Consider the following 15143-nt stretch of genomic DNA (forward strand, 5'->3'; position numbering starts at 1 on the left):
AGATAATCAATTTAGATCGATGGGGCCCAAAAAACTGGCTTTGGGCTCTAAATCACCTAAACTGGCTGATTCCACAGTTCTCTTTCACTAGATAAGCTACTGAACTTCTCTCTCTCTTCATTTTGGTTATACAGCTGTATCCCTAAGGCATTAAGTAGGATTTAGTACTCAACTAAAAACCGCCAGCTGTCAATAAGCCCAAACAGACCTTCTCACCCCCAGCAGAGACACTCATCCCCCACAGGCAACAAAATTTTCCTACCTTTTTTTTTCCTTCTGCTGCATCTTAACAGGCTCTGCTTTTTTGCTGGATTTCTTCAGGCCTGTAGGGGCTGCCAGCTTTGGTTCAGTGACAGACACTGGAGGTTGCTCCACTATTTTTTCTTCTTTCACTGCTTGTTCTGAATCCAAATTGACTTTAAGTTTATCTACAAATACAGCAAGCAGATGATATATAACCTCATCATACAATATTAATCTATCATTCTTCTAACAATCTACTAAGTGCCAAATAATTTATTAGGAGCAGGGGCTAAAGGGATAAAAAAAAAATAGTCCCTGTCCTAACAGAACTCAGGGTCTAGTCAGAGAACATGTCTCCTTTCCAACTACCACTCTAGCTCTGTTTTCATTTCTGCCTCTTGCTAATCCCTCATTATATCACAGCCCACAGGCCAAATAATAGTAAAAGCATGGCTTACAAAAAGCAAATACAACTCATTTATTAGATGGGAAAATTAAGAGTCTGAGGGATAAAAGATGTTTCCCAAGAGTACACAGCTTACAAACAGTGACAACAGAAATTTGTACCAAGATCCTATTTTCTATTATATTCTATCTACTTAAATATGGATACTCTTATCATCTCACTACTTCTATCTTAATGATATAATTAAAGGGTTTTAAAAATTTAATTATTTTTGTAATCTTTACACCAAATGTGGGGCTCGAACTCACAATCCCAAGATCAAGAGTCGCATGCCCTTCCCACTGAGCCAGCCAGATGCCCCTTAATAACATAATTAAAAGTCTACTTTGGAATCAGAAAAGTTTGAGTTATACTGTTTTACTCTGGGTAAGTTACCTAAAAGTCAGTCTTTTCTAGAAAAACTGAAGTAATATTTATGAGACTATAGAAAGGACTAAAAGGGATTAGTATGTGAGGTTATATGACTTACCCAAGGTAACATCTATAAAAAAAGGTAAGAGTCAGGATTTGAACCCAGCCAGTTTGTTTAACTCCTCAAAATCCTTACCTCTTTCCTTATACCAATCTGAAAAACACAAAAACTACTAAGCTGTGCAGAGAACTAAGAAATGCAAGCAAGATGGGCCAAGCCATCTGAGAAATTATAGAAGAATATCCTTCATGCTATATATAGTAATTTTTTTTCCCCAAGAGAAGTCACAAAATACTCTCAGAAAGCTGTAAACAGCCTGAGGCTCTTCAATAAGTGGGTTTGGTTATATGCTGTAGAACAGCTCAAGCCAGCTATAATGTAGAAAAAAACAACTGATATCTTAGCCTTGGTCATTACACACAGCTTAGGATAAGAATTTGCAAGTAAAGTATATTATGTGAAAGAACAGATGACAGATAAAAGTATAACATGCAACCCATTTAAGTTTCATTTTCCGAAGACTTCACTGAGAATTCTAAATGGTGGAATCCACTAGAGAATTGCGGCGTTCTCTCCTGCCTTTTTAACACTGGTGTTCTCAAGTATCGGTACTGCTCAAACTTTTCCACCAAATTGTATAGGAGAGTAAACATGCTTCTCCAGGGGGTCTGGAGTCAGTAACTGACCCTCAGAAAGTGAGTTCTCTGAAGTTGCATGTATATCCGTAAAGCTTAAGCAAATTTTGCATTTTGTTACAGAATTATTTCATATTGACAGCAACTGTTTTAAAATTATTTTTTAAAAAAAGTATTTCCTACCTCCCTCTTGGAGTAAGAAAAGAGTCTACCAATTTCAGGAAACTGAACTTAATTAAAAAAAATACCAGTGACCAAACAGACTTCAGCATCCAGAGTTTTTTTACTCTGTCTTGATTTCACAGTATTTGAGGAACTCCTAATTCATTTACATGTACAGCTACAATTGGCCAATTACCCAGTAAAGAGGCAGTTTACTGTAACATTTTCAGACTACTGTTAAGGAAAATTTAATCACATATTTTCCTTTTTATCTGAATGATCAAGTCATTTGTATCATTGACTATTAAAAGCATCTCCTCCCCCCGCCCCAGATTTTATTTACTTATTTATTTATTTGACAGATCACAAGTAGGCAGAGAGGCAGGCAAAGAGAGAGGAGGAAGCAGGCTCCTCGCTGAGCAGAGAGCCCAATACAGGGCTCCATCCCAGGATCCTGGGATCATGACCTGAGCTGAAGGCAGAGGCTTAACCCACTGAGCCACCCAGGTGCCCCCAAAGCATCTCCTTTTTATACTCTGTATTTTGTATACATCTGTATTTTGTATACAGATGTATACAAAATACAGATGACTTCTTAATTTTGTCACCAATGCTGTAATTTTTTTTCACATATAAAGCATTAAGGTTCTTGTTAAGGAGGTAATTCCCATACCAGAAAATTCACCCATTTAAAGTGTAAAATTCGGGGCACCTGAGTGGCTCAGTGGGTTAAAGCCTCTGCTTTCGGCTCAGGTCATGATCCCAGGGTCCTGGGATCAAGCCCCACATCGGGCTCTCTGCTCAGCAGGGAGCCTGCTTCCCCCACTCTCTCTGCCTGCCTCTCTGCCTACTTGTGATCTCTGTCTGTCAAATAAATAAATAAAATCTTTAAAGTGTAAAATTCTGTGGTTTTTATCTGTGCAAACATCACCGCTATCTAATTTTAGAACATTTTCATCACCCCAAGAAAGGAACCCTGTACCCGTTAGCAGTCACTCCCCAATCCCAACCCAGCCCACGACACTAATCTACTAATATTCTACATTCTGTCTTGATAGATTTGCCTATTCTGGACATCTTGTATAAATAGAATTACATAACATGTGGCCTTTCCTGTCTAGCTTCTTTCATTTCCCATGTTTCAAGTTTCATCCATGTTATAGTATAGGTTGATTCCTTTTTTATGGCTCAATAATATTCTATTGTGGGACACCTGGGTGGCTCAGTCAGTTGAGCATCTGACTTCAGCTCAGATTGTCATCTTGGGATCCTGAGATCAAACCCTGCATTGGCCTCCCTGCTCGGCAGGGAGTCTCTTCCTCCCTTTCCCTTGGTCCCTCCCTGACTTGTGGTCTATCTCTCTCCTTCTAGTAAATAAATAAAATCTTTTAAAAAAAATAATAGTAAATTCCATTGTATGGCTATACCATACTTTGTTTATCCATTCATCAGATGATGGACCTTTGGGTTGTTTCCACTTTTTGACTATTATGAATAATGCTGCTATGAACATTTGTGTACAAGATTTTTTGTGGACATATAGTTTTAATTCACTTGAGTAGATATACAGGAATAGATGGAAGTGTTGGATAATCGTTTAACTTTTTGAAAGACTGCCATACTGTCTCTAGAACAAGCACATCATTTTCTATTCTCCATAGCAATGTATGAGGGTAATTGTTACACTTGCTATTGTTCAGCATTAGGTTTTTGCTTTTTTTTTTTAAGATTTTATTTATTTGACAGACAGAGATCCCAAGTAGGCAGAGAGGCAGACAGAGAGAAAGGAGGAGGAAGCAGGCTCCCTGCTGAGCAAAAAGTCCGATATGGGGCTCGATCCCAGGATCCTGGTATCATGACCTGAGCTGAAGGCAGAGGCTTTAACCCACTGAGCCACCCAGACGCCCCCAGCATTAAGTTTTAAGTGCTTCAAGTCTCCACAATTCTTTTCATCCAACACTCTTCATTTTCATTGCAATGATCTTGTCATGTGTCAAATACAATAAAAATATTCATCATTTTACTCTAAACATTCTTCTTTAAAAAACATCTGTTAAATAAATCAACTTTAAAAGCCATTCTTTTTATTAGATAAATATTTAATTCTTTTATTTTATCCAGTTTCCCCACTCCCTATCTGCCTACTGTCTGCCTAGTAATTATAATTAACTATTTTATTCTTTATTTGTCTGTCTCTCCTGGTAGTATGTAAGGACCATGAGGGCAGTGATCTCACTTGTCTACATTTTCTTCATTGTATCATCATGCATAATAGTTCCAAGTACACAGCAGCTGCTCAATAAATACTTCCTAAATAAACACATCAATAAATAAGTGTATACTTCTGTATAGCTTGATTTTTTTTTGACTAACAAATATTCATAGTTTATATATTTTAGAAATAATAAAAATGCTTACATTCACTGGTTCAAATGCACCAAAAACAACAAATAAAACAAAACAAATAAAAATGTGGACCCAAAAGTCACCAAGAAACCACACAACCTGATTCGGTTCAGTTGACCAGTACCAGCCATGCAGGCCAGTGACATTAGCACCATCTATTTTCACAGAAGTAGGGAGCCCTCCCTGTGCACTCTGCCCGCAACAACACAACGTGCTTCCCAATAACCTGAACGTATCAAATTTTCCATCTATTTTCAGAACACAAAAACTTTTTGGGATAGCTTTTTGGCAAATAAACACTATCACCCCAAAGCCTCCTCCAACCACTAATTTGACCATCATGGGAAAGCAGAATTCTGACTAATTTTGCTTGCATAGGCATGTAACAAAACGCCTTCCCACAAGATCTTTGTAAAACTGATGCTCCAAGAAAGTGTGCCATAATTATCCTGTGGCTCCTAAATTCTTTCTGGTATTATGCCACATACCCTCAGGGGATGTGTACTTGGTATGAGAAGTATGAAAATATGTGACTACTGGCTCTTTCCATATGAAAGAATCCTTATTTTTAAAAAAATTTTAAATAAAGGCGATTCTATTTTCTCAAAAAGTATTATTTTTAAGTGGCCACTACCCCGGGTCCTTCTAATTCATACTGAGGTCTAGTTCATTATCATGAGTAATCTGTAAAAAATAACTACAGAAGGTCAAAGATTTGTTTTTGCAACCCCCTGGGAGACAGGGGTAATAATTAATAATGGTCACATGAGACAAACCTGACCCCAGCACTTAGGATATTAACCTCAACACTATACTGTATAACCAAGCAGCCTCCTTCTATTTTGTCACCCATTTTCAAGAGCCCTGTGAAACAAATAATAAATTCTCTTTACAAGGCAGGAAGTAAAAACAGGAGTAGTAAACTATCCCACAAAAGATCTAAACTGAACTCGGCTCACCCATAAAATCCACTGGTCCAGTTGGGTTACTCCCATTCAATATTTGGTCAGTAGACTGAAAAATTTGTATTAGGATGCAGGAAGGCTGTACAATATACCAGATGGGTAAAAACTGAAAAAGGTGGCTTTCATCTCAAATATGTTATTATATGAACATTCATGTATTAATCAAAGGAAGGTAAAAACATGCTTACTCATTGCAGCTTTTCCAAAAAAATTGCTCATCACATTCCCTTTCCCTGGTGCCTTGTTGCCTGTGGAAGATACCTAAAAGCAGAAAACACACATGATTTTTTTCTAGTGTCTAAGGCTGTTCTTTGTATAGCAGTCTTAATCTCTTCAATACCAGGGCACACAGCTGTGATGGCACAGTCTCTATATAATCATGCCAAAATGTGTCAGCATTAGATAAAAGAACAAATCCAGACCAGAGTACCTCATGTTTATCTACAAAGCTTACTTGCTCATCGTTCTTATAGACTTACTATCCATGAATGTGTTTAAACTTTTAAGAATATTTTAAAACTACTTAGTTTAATAGAATTAAAACAGATCAGAGGCAGTATGGTACACAAGAAGTGGAGGGAGAACCTTCAAAATGTTACATTTATAATAATCAGAAGTGGATTTGAAAACTGATTGCACCACTGAATAGCAATCTGATACCCAGGCAAATCCGTCAATAAGTCTAGCACTCAGCTTCACCACATGCAAAATGGAGATCTCTCCTTCACTGACTGTTAGGAGGATTTAAGCAGAGATCAAACTATTGGCACACAGTAGTTCCATAATGTTAGTGTTTTCCTTCTAATCCCCTCTCCTTTCCCAAAGTGGAAGCTGTAAAATCACAATGAAGGTAATAACAAAAAAAAAAAACAATAATTGTGCCTTTCTGGAGTATTTTTAAATACTGTCTTAATGAGACTTTTCTCAAGTGAATGCACTTAAGTTACTTCATATGAGTGAATAATAAAAAACGAAGGGAAGCAGCTAAAGAAAAAAACAAAAATTCATAAAACAGAACGAGAATGTTAAATATACTAAGAAGAAAGGACTAGAAGGCAAAGGTCAGAATATAAGATGTTCCCAAAATGACATATTGCTAATATAAAATTCCTTAAACTCTGTAATTTTCAGGTGTTCTCACATGCATTATTTGGCTTGCACAACCATCTTGTAATGTATACAGGGCCATTTTACAGAAGAATCCAAGGCTTGGTGAGAAGCATTATTGAAAGAAAAAGGACTATTTGAGATGAGAATATCAAGAATTAAAGGATTCAAACTAAAGGAGAAAAAATAGAACATATTATATACATCAGAGCCTGATGTATATAATAAACTTTATATAATATAAAAGTGATTAAACTGCTACCACTGGAACTATAATGCTTTTCCAGTTACCCATTCTAAGCTATAAAGACGTATCTTTATTTTTTTTTTTAAAGATTTTATTTATTTGACAGACAGAGATCACAAGTAGGCAGAGAGGCAGGCAGAGAGAGACAAGGAAGCAGGCTCCCTGCTGAGCAGAGAGCCCAATGCAGGGCTCGATCTCAGGACCCTGGGATCATGACCTGAGCTGAAAGCAGAGGCTTTAACCCACTGAGCCACCCAGGCGCCCCAATAAAGACATACCTTTAAAGACTTACATTTGTTACCTCTTTAGTCTCTGTTTTGGTTTCCTTGTTGGCATCTTGAGTTTTAGAAGCAGCTTTAGAGGCAAACATACCCATTATCCCTTTGGGCTGCTGGAAAATCTGTTTGGAGGTAGGTGGACTGTGACCATTGGTTGTCAACTCATTATTGGCTGGTGTCTCACTTGATACTTGAAGATTGGACTGCTCAAACTTTTCAGAGGACGAGGATTCAACAGCAGCTCTGGGGACTGCAGCTGCACAGTGTATGGCACTAAACCTGAGGTCACAAATATTACATTAATTTCAAAGTCTTACTCCTTTCCACATGTTACATTCTAAGTCTAATAGTATTAAATTAGAACATTTTACAACTAACATAGATATTAGAAATTATATTGTGCAAAACTCTCATTTAGATACAAAACAAGTATTGGAGAGACAGTGAGGGACTTGCCCTAGATTATACATATAGTCAGTAATAGAACTGGGACTGGAATCTGATGTGTTCCTCCATACCATATTGAATATCTTTACTTTTTTGAATAAAGCTTTTAAATTCAAAACAATAAGAATACACCAGAAAATAACAAAAGATTAGTAATTTCACTAACCCTTGGGAAACCAAAGGGTTACCTCTTGTTTTTAAAGACCTTCAACTTATAGGACTACATATGCAATAAATATTGACTGGACCAAAATTATGAGCTTTAAATATTAACAAATTTCCTGGCAACTCTCCTGGCCAGAGTGGATCATGCTTTGAAACAAGGAAGAAGCTGGGAACAGAGCCACTGGCTCCTATGACTGGTGGTCCTTCACTGTCATTTGTTCATAATTTCTAATAATACCAACTAACAGCACCAGACAAGTATGCCCCAAACCAAGTGAAGAAACTTGGCACAGTATGCATGGTATATCAAAGGGAACATTCATCTCTTTTTTTTATTTTTTAAAGATTTATTTATTCATTTGACAGACAGGGATCACAAGTAGGCAGAGAGGCAGGCAGAGAGAGAGAGGAGGAAATAGGTTCTCTGCTGAGCAGAGCGCCAGATGTGGGGCTTGATCCCAGGACTCTGGAATCATGACCTGAGGAGCCAAAGGCAGAGGCCTTAACCCACTGAGCTATCCAGGCGCCCCCATCTCTTTTTCTATAATCATCATAGATGCGCCTGTTTCACACAAATCACAGTTGTGCTTACAGCAAAGTTCCCCCACTTTTCTAAAAAAGAACACCATTTGATTTCCCCCAGTCTTTAGCTTACTGGGGGTTGGTGAGAGCTCCTTGGATGTAGCAAAGGGCATTATTCATCTTTTGTATTTTAGGTACGCAGTACAAGACCTGGCACATAGAAATACTAGTGAAAGAATGATAACTGAAGATCCTGGAAATGAGACCTCTGGTTTCTCTCTCTTCTTCAATGTATCACTTCAACTTGGAGTGGGAGAAGATGGAGGTTAAGAAAGAAACAATGTGGTGAGAGTAATCGCGTAGGATCGAGTAGGAGATCAACCAGGCAAAACTTCCAAGATTAACTGCTGGAGTAACTAGTGTAAGAAAAAAGTCACTGATAAATTATTTAATTTCAGAAGTAACTTTAGACTGAACAGTCCCAAAGGTAGAGTGTATAGCTTCAAAAATCTTCAACTGATTTACTACAGTCCACTTCAGAAAACCCCACACTACCACAAATATTTTGTGCATCAGAGTTAATAACAGACAGAGATCATTTCCTTTCACCCACTGGTCTTCCTCTCTAGCCTTGCAGTACTTCTATGTACAAGGAAAAGAGCAATGTCTTATTTCATTGTCAACATCTAAAGTTGGCCCTCAGACAACTCTTTCTCCATTTGGTCTACATTCCACACCTTAGGGTCAGGACCAGAAACTGGCAATAAGGAAGAGACCAAGTTAGGCTGGGAACATGTCCGAAGAGAGAAAAATCTGCTCGGTCCTAAAATTTCAATTTTCTTCCTGTCATAGCGCTTCTTAAAACACACAAAACAATTAGTCAGATCTCAGTTGGCCCATAATTCTCAGGACCAAACACAAACTTTTTTATTGGAGTAAATTCTTCACATTTCCACCCAAGATACTTTAAGTATTTAAGTAAAGTTTCATTAAAGTGCTTCCTACTGCCACATTTCTACTTGCCATGTTTACTTTAGTGGTCTCTGAGGAAATTTCATTTTGAACTTTTGAGTCACCTTTATTCCTGTTTGCTTATTAGATACAACAGAAGAACTGATTTTTAAAGCTTCACATGCCATAACTATATTTTAATACTGGTTATTTTTGGAATTTAAAATATAATTTACATAAACACATCTGGGTATTCATCTTTTCTTGTGATCCTTCCCTAAAAACACCACTTATAAATATAAATCATTACTCTTTAGCTATGTAATTACATTTATTTATTTAATAAATATTTGTATGCTTATTATACTTAAGGTTTTGAGCTGTAGAATAAAAGAGCTATTATCTACCATTAATTCACTCAACAATTACTTATTGAATGCTTACCATTTGCTAGGTACCATTTTGGTACAAAATAGACACAATCCCTATTCTCATGGAACTTCCAGAAACTATTGGCAAGTCTATATCTATTTCTCCTCAAGAACCTGGTTCTATCAGTTATCCCATCTTCCCCAGTAGCCTCAACCATTTCTTCTTTCATGGCTCTTTCCTAATAGTACAAGTTCAAGGCACTCTCAACTTTAAAAATGTGAAGATCCTCCCTTAGTCTCAAGTCCTTTTTAGCTACCTCTCTTTTTCCTCCATTTTACAGTCAAATTTCCTGGAAGGAGTTGTTCATATTTGCTGTCTCACTTTCTCATGCTCCCATTTCCTCAGCTGACCAGAATCTGGTCAATCCACTGAAAACCCTCTTACCAAGGTCATCACTAAATCCAATGGACACTTTTCAGTTCCTGTTTTACTCAGCTTCTCAGCAAGATATGACATTGTCAATCTGTCCCTCCTTGAAATTCTTTCCTTAGCTTTTAGAACCCCATATACTCGTGATTTTCCTCTCATCCCTGGTTGCTCCCATTTAGGCTCCGCTTCTCTTGCCCATTCCTTGAAAAATGGCTATCACTTAAATAGTGCTTACTATGTGCCAAGCACCATTTGAAGTGTTTTATATATATTCATTCATTTATTCCTTGACAACCCTTTGAGGTTAGAACCATTGTTAGCGTTGCTCTATCGAGGAGGAAACTGAGACACGGAGATTAAGTAATTTGCTCAAGGTTATACAGCTAGTAATTGTAGCCTAGAGTTTGACTTTCTGCCCTCTTTCATTCTATACATTCTCTCTGCATGACTATATCTACTGCTGTGGTTCAATTAATTAGCTATTTTCTCTGATGCCAAAATTTCTAATTTCAAGCTAGATTTCTCTCCTTGACTCTACACTACTGCATGGACATCGCCACTTGGACTCCCCACAGTTTTCACAAACTCAACATGTCCAAACCCAATTTAACGTTTTTTGTTCTCTCCCCAAGTCTATGCCTTCCCACATATTCCCTTTCTTAGTGAAGACACCATCACCCATCCAGACACATGGCCATCATCCTGAACACCATGAATACCGCCCCCATACACACACACACACACACCTGGTCCCCAAGCATTACAAAATCCAGGTTTTGAGAGCATGACTCTTAACTCTCATACTGCTTCATCTCCAACACCACTACGATACTTCAGGTAACTCTTCTCCACCCTGAATCACTACATTTCTTCTCTCTGATGGCTCTGTCTCCCAATTATTCATTCCCTTCTGATCTATGTTCATCATTGCAGCCAAGGGATCTTTTTTTTTTTTTTAAGATTTTATTTATTTATTCATTTAAAGAGTGAGAGCACATGCACATGCACGAACACAGTGAGGTGGAGAGGGAGCGAGAATCTCAAGCAAACTCCCTGCTGAGCACAGTGGCCAACACAGGGTTTAATCCCATGACCCTGAGATCACCTGAGCTAAAATCAAGAGTTAGATGCTTAACCAACTGCGCCACCCCAGTGCCCCCAAGTCATATTTCTGTAATGCAATTTTGATCATTTCACCCATTTGCTTCAACATCTTCAGTAGCTCCCTAGTGCCCTCAGAATAAAGTCTAAACTCCTTAACCTCGTGGTCAAAGCATATAATCTGACACCTACTTCTGTCTTATATCTCATAATATTCTACCTCTCACTCTAAGTTCCTGCCATAGAAAACGACTACGGTCTCACACAGCACCAGGTTTTCTCGCAGCTCTGTCTTTACTTTGCTACTTCTCCTTTGATTGGCTACTACAACTCAAGTCTTCAGGCCTCAGTTTAGCTGCCACACCTCCAGGAAGCCTTCTTTCTTTTGCCTCCTCACTCACAAGTTGGGAATGAGTGCTTCCCCATATATTCTCCCACAGTATTACTCCTGTTAGAGCACTGTCACACTATATTATACTCCCTTAGGACTATCAGTTCCATAAGTTGGGCCATATTCACTCCCTAGTGTATGGCATAGCATCTTTGTGGAATGAATTAAAATTATCTCCTTTGTACCTGTCAAAGTAGTCAGTGCTTAATATGTATGGGGAACTGACTTGAACCTTCAATACAACCCCACAAAGCAGGCATTATTACATCTAATTTAAAAATGAAAAAGCCAAAGCTCAAAAGAACTTAAGTGATTTGTCCAAAACCACCAGGCTATTAAGCAGCAAAGCCACAACACAAACCTGTGCATTACAGTCCACGACCTCACTGAAGATGATATAAAGGATACAAAAGATGAACAAGATCTGAGCCTGGCTGTGGAAGATCAAATGCTTTTGGACAGAAGACAGAGGGATAACAAATCAGAAACAGTTCTTGAAGGACATCTGAACTGGTTCTTGAAAAATGGGTAGGATTTAGACAAGCAGAGACTGAGGTAAGGGAGTAATGAGGGGGCACAACAAACATTTCGGGTGGTGGTGACAGGATAAATACATGAGAAATAAATTTATGGGGAGTCCACTGGGATTTTCAGTATGGGTTGTGGCTGCTATTTTTCACCTTATGATGTACTAATAAAACCAGGCATGTGTCTTACTGCAAGATAAATGGGGTTTTACTAGACTTGGCATTTGCTCTTAAGAGGCAGCCACTGTGTAAACATCTTACAAAATCAATTCGTAAAGAAGCCCACAAGGAACATTAAGGAGCTCACTTGCTGCAGTTCTGCAAGTTGCTTTTAAGGATGTCATAGTCCGTATTGAACAGAGGCCCACTGTCCTTTAGCATGGCTTTCTGGATGCTGTACACATGGATGCTGGCAGTCACCGCTAGCTTGGACTTCACTGCTACAAGTCAACAGGAAAAGCAGTCTGTTAATACACAAACTTCATAGCATGTAGGGACTTTAACAAGAAACCTTTCTGCATTAAAACCATTTGCAATCTGTGGTGGTTCAAAAGCTCTAAAAGGCCAAAGAGTCACATACACAGTATAATATCAACTCTTCTGTAACTGGAACATCATGACAAGGTAGGTGGTGGTGAGTCAGTTCTAAGTTCAACACCTGTAAGGGTATCACTCATCCAGTGGACTTTCAGTAAACATTAATGAATGATTGATGATGACTATGACGTTCCTTTTTTTTTTCTTCAGTCACGGAAGAATCTTACACTCTAGCATATAATTAAAGTAATTTCTATCTGAGAAGACTCAATTATACAATTCAATTTTTGTATAGAGAAAGCAACTCTATAACAAAAATACTACTAACCAGGTAAGTCTGCAGCAAAAAACCATAAAACAATGTCGCAAGAACAAATGTTAGGTTCCACCAAGAATGGGACTGTGACTGAGTCTACAGCACCTAGCACAAAGCTAGATAGAGTAAATATTCATTATGTATCTACTGAATAACTAAATCTCACATTGGCCAAAACTATGGGAAATTCAGAAAGACAAAAGTGGACATCTCCTCCACCCTGAATATCTCGGAGTTATTTTGTAAGAAAATGACACCACTGTCAGGAGTCTTTGTATACAAAATACAACAGTACAGGTTTTGTCTTGAGACAATGTCCAGATCATGTGGACCCTGTTACAAAATTCCTCTGAACTGGATTTTTAAATAATAGAACCAGAGCATTAATAGTCTTGAAATGGAATGATAAATTTAATTTATAAGTTATATTAAGTCTTTCTGACTTTAAAAAAGCATTCTCTAATTTTCTTCCTAAAAACTGTTATGGAACACAATATTTAGAGACTATTGTCTCTTCCAGTTGATGAGGTGTTCCATATGGTATTCACGATAATTTTTTGCACGAATGACATGAGTCTTGAAATCCTGTAATAAAAGTGTGTGTGTTGTAAATGACAGCAGCTATAGGAAGCTATGGGAAGTTAGTTAGAGGTAGTATCCTATTTTAACATGTTTCAGAAACTACTAATAAAAAAATATTCAGCTTTTCAGTTAAAGAGCTCAATATATTGCATGCTAGGGGCAGATTTTTTACTATACCTACATTGACGGCGTAAGAGGAAAATCTTGGTAAGTTGCTAAAACACTTACCTTCCAATTTATCTTCTCTCACTACTGCAACCTTGTGGCACTGCAAGGAAATAACACTTCATTAGTGTTTAAAGTAGTAATACAACTTGCAATTTTACAGTTTCTTTGCTGATAATTCAAAGTGAATTATGAACATCAGATAACAAATGTGAAATTAGGAACATCAGATAACCCTAAAACTCTGTGTACAAGGGTGTCTGGGTGGCTCAGTAGGTTGAGTATCTAACTTGGTTTCAGCTCAGGACATAATCTCAAAGTTGTGGCATCCAGCAGGGCCTCAGAATCTGCTTGCCCCTCTCCCTCTCCTTCTGCTTCTCCCCGCCACCTTAAACAAACAAAACAAACAAATAACAAATAAAATCTTTTTAAAAAATTTATGCACAGGGCTGCCTGGGTAACTCAATAGGTTAAGTGTCTGCCCAGCCCGGTGCTGGGTTCCCTGTTCAGGGAAGAATCTGCTTCTTTCTCTCCCTCTACTCCTCCACCCCACTCATGCTTTCGCTCTCTCAAATAAATAAATAAAATCTTTTTTAAGAAAATCTGTATACAGTTTAATAAAGTCAGACTCATTTTAACTTGTTTATTTTAAAATTTCTCCATCTGGGTAAGAAAGTGATAGAATATACATATCAATACAATCAAAAACCGAACAAAAGGCAGCCCCCAGCTTACAGTGCTGCCAGCCCACAGAGGAGATTGAGTGCGCAGCCAGGCCAAAGCCCCACTATCTGTGGGGCCCCGGACTACTGAACACAGTGATCATGGTGGCTCGGGCAAGGTATGTCATTCATTGCACACCACCAATACTTCGAGCTGAAGCCCCTCTCCAGCAAGGACCCAGTCTCAAACAGGCCTGGGGCAGAGAAATTGGCAGGTTAGCCAAGACTTTCACTGAACAAGGGAAGCTCATTTTGGACAATGTCATGACTCAGCTTGGCCCTTCATGAGCTGAAAAATCTCACTCAGTATAGCCGGCTATTGGATAGTTTTCCAAAGTACTTTCACAGGCAGAAGCCCTGGATAGTTTATCAGATAGAGTGATTAATCTCAACATGACCTTTGAGGTCATGAAGCAACATCCATTGCTTCCTCAATTCATCCATCTAGTCACCAAGTCTCCAACGTCAAATTCGACTCTCCCAATACCATGGGCCTTGGTGATCTGACTGGAGAGCCTCTCATCCAGTGTGAGAGTAACAGATGAAAGAGATGGTCCTCAAGAGATCAAAGGCTTACAAAGCCCAAACAGAGCTGGTCCTGGAATATCATCTACCAGACAAGAGGGATGTTAGAAACATTCTCCAGAACAGAAACCAACAAGATCTGGCCCTATGTGTATGCCTTCCTACCAACAAAAAGTTCAACAAATAAACCAGAAAATATCAGTTACATCATGAGGAAAACTGCATTTACCTAGTCAGATAAGCAGAAGCTCCTCATCCATGCATTTAGAAGCTCGTTGTCCTAAGACCAGAATCTAGGAGTTCTTTGAACATTATATTAGTTTCATTTCTACTGATTTTATCTGGAAATTAAGTATATGCCAAATGAGTCAGATATGAAGCTCAACTTTTGAAATCATCTAGTGTGTTTTACAGTTATCTTCTATGGAGGTGCAACTGAAAAACATCAGAAATGTCTAAACTTTAAAAAA

General features: G+C 38.2%; 1 protein-coding gene and 1 pseudogene across 4 annotated transcripts in view; one reads left to right on the forward strand and one right to left on the reverse strand.

Annotated features, from left to right (window-relative positions):
- Window positions 1-15143, reverse strand: part of POLD3 (DNA polymerase delta 3, accessory subunit) — a 64680-nt gene that overhangs the window by 19421 nt on the left and 30116 nt on the right. For all 3 annotated transcript variants that reach the window (XM_082749685.1, XM_082749684.1, XM_082749683.1), the window contains exons 4-8: window positions 13490-13529; window positions 12134-12266; window positions 6936-7200; window positions 5478-5550; window positions 263-428 (exon numbers count right to left, since the gene is read on the reverse strand). In XM_082749685.1, coding sequence (XP_082605811.1) covers window positions 263-428; window positions 5478-5550; window positions 6936-7200; window positions 12134-12266; window positions 13490-13529 — 677 coding nt within the window. The remainder of the gene's footprint in view (window positions 1-262; window positions 429-5477; window positions 5551-6935; window positions 7201-12133; window positions 12267-13489; window positions 13530-15143) is intronic.
- On the forward strand, window positions 14251-14886 carry LOC309841243 (GTP:AMP phosphotransferase AK3, mitochondrial pseudogene; annotated as a pseudogene). Its single transcript has one exon. The product of its transcript is annotated as a GTP:AMP phosphotransferase AK3, mitochondrial pseudogene (transcript).

This window comes from Mustela nivalis (genome assembly GCF_964662115.1).
Source record: "Mustela nivalis genome assembly, chromosome: 9".
NCBI classification, from domain to species: Eukaryota; Metazoa; Chordata; class Mammalia; order Carnivora; family Mustelidae; genus Mustela; species Mustela nivalis.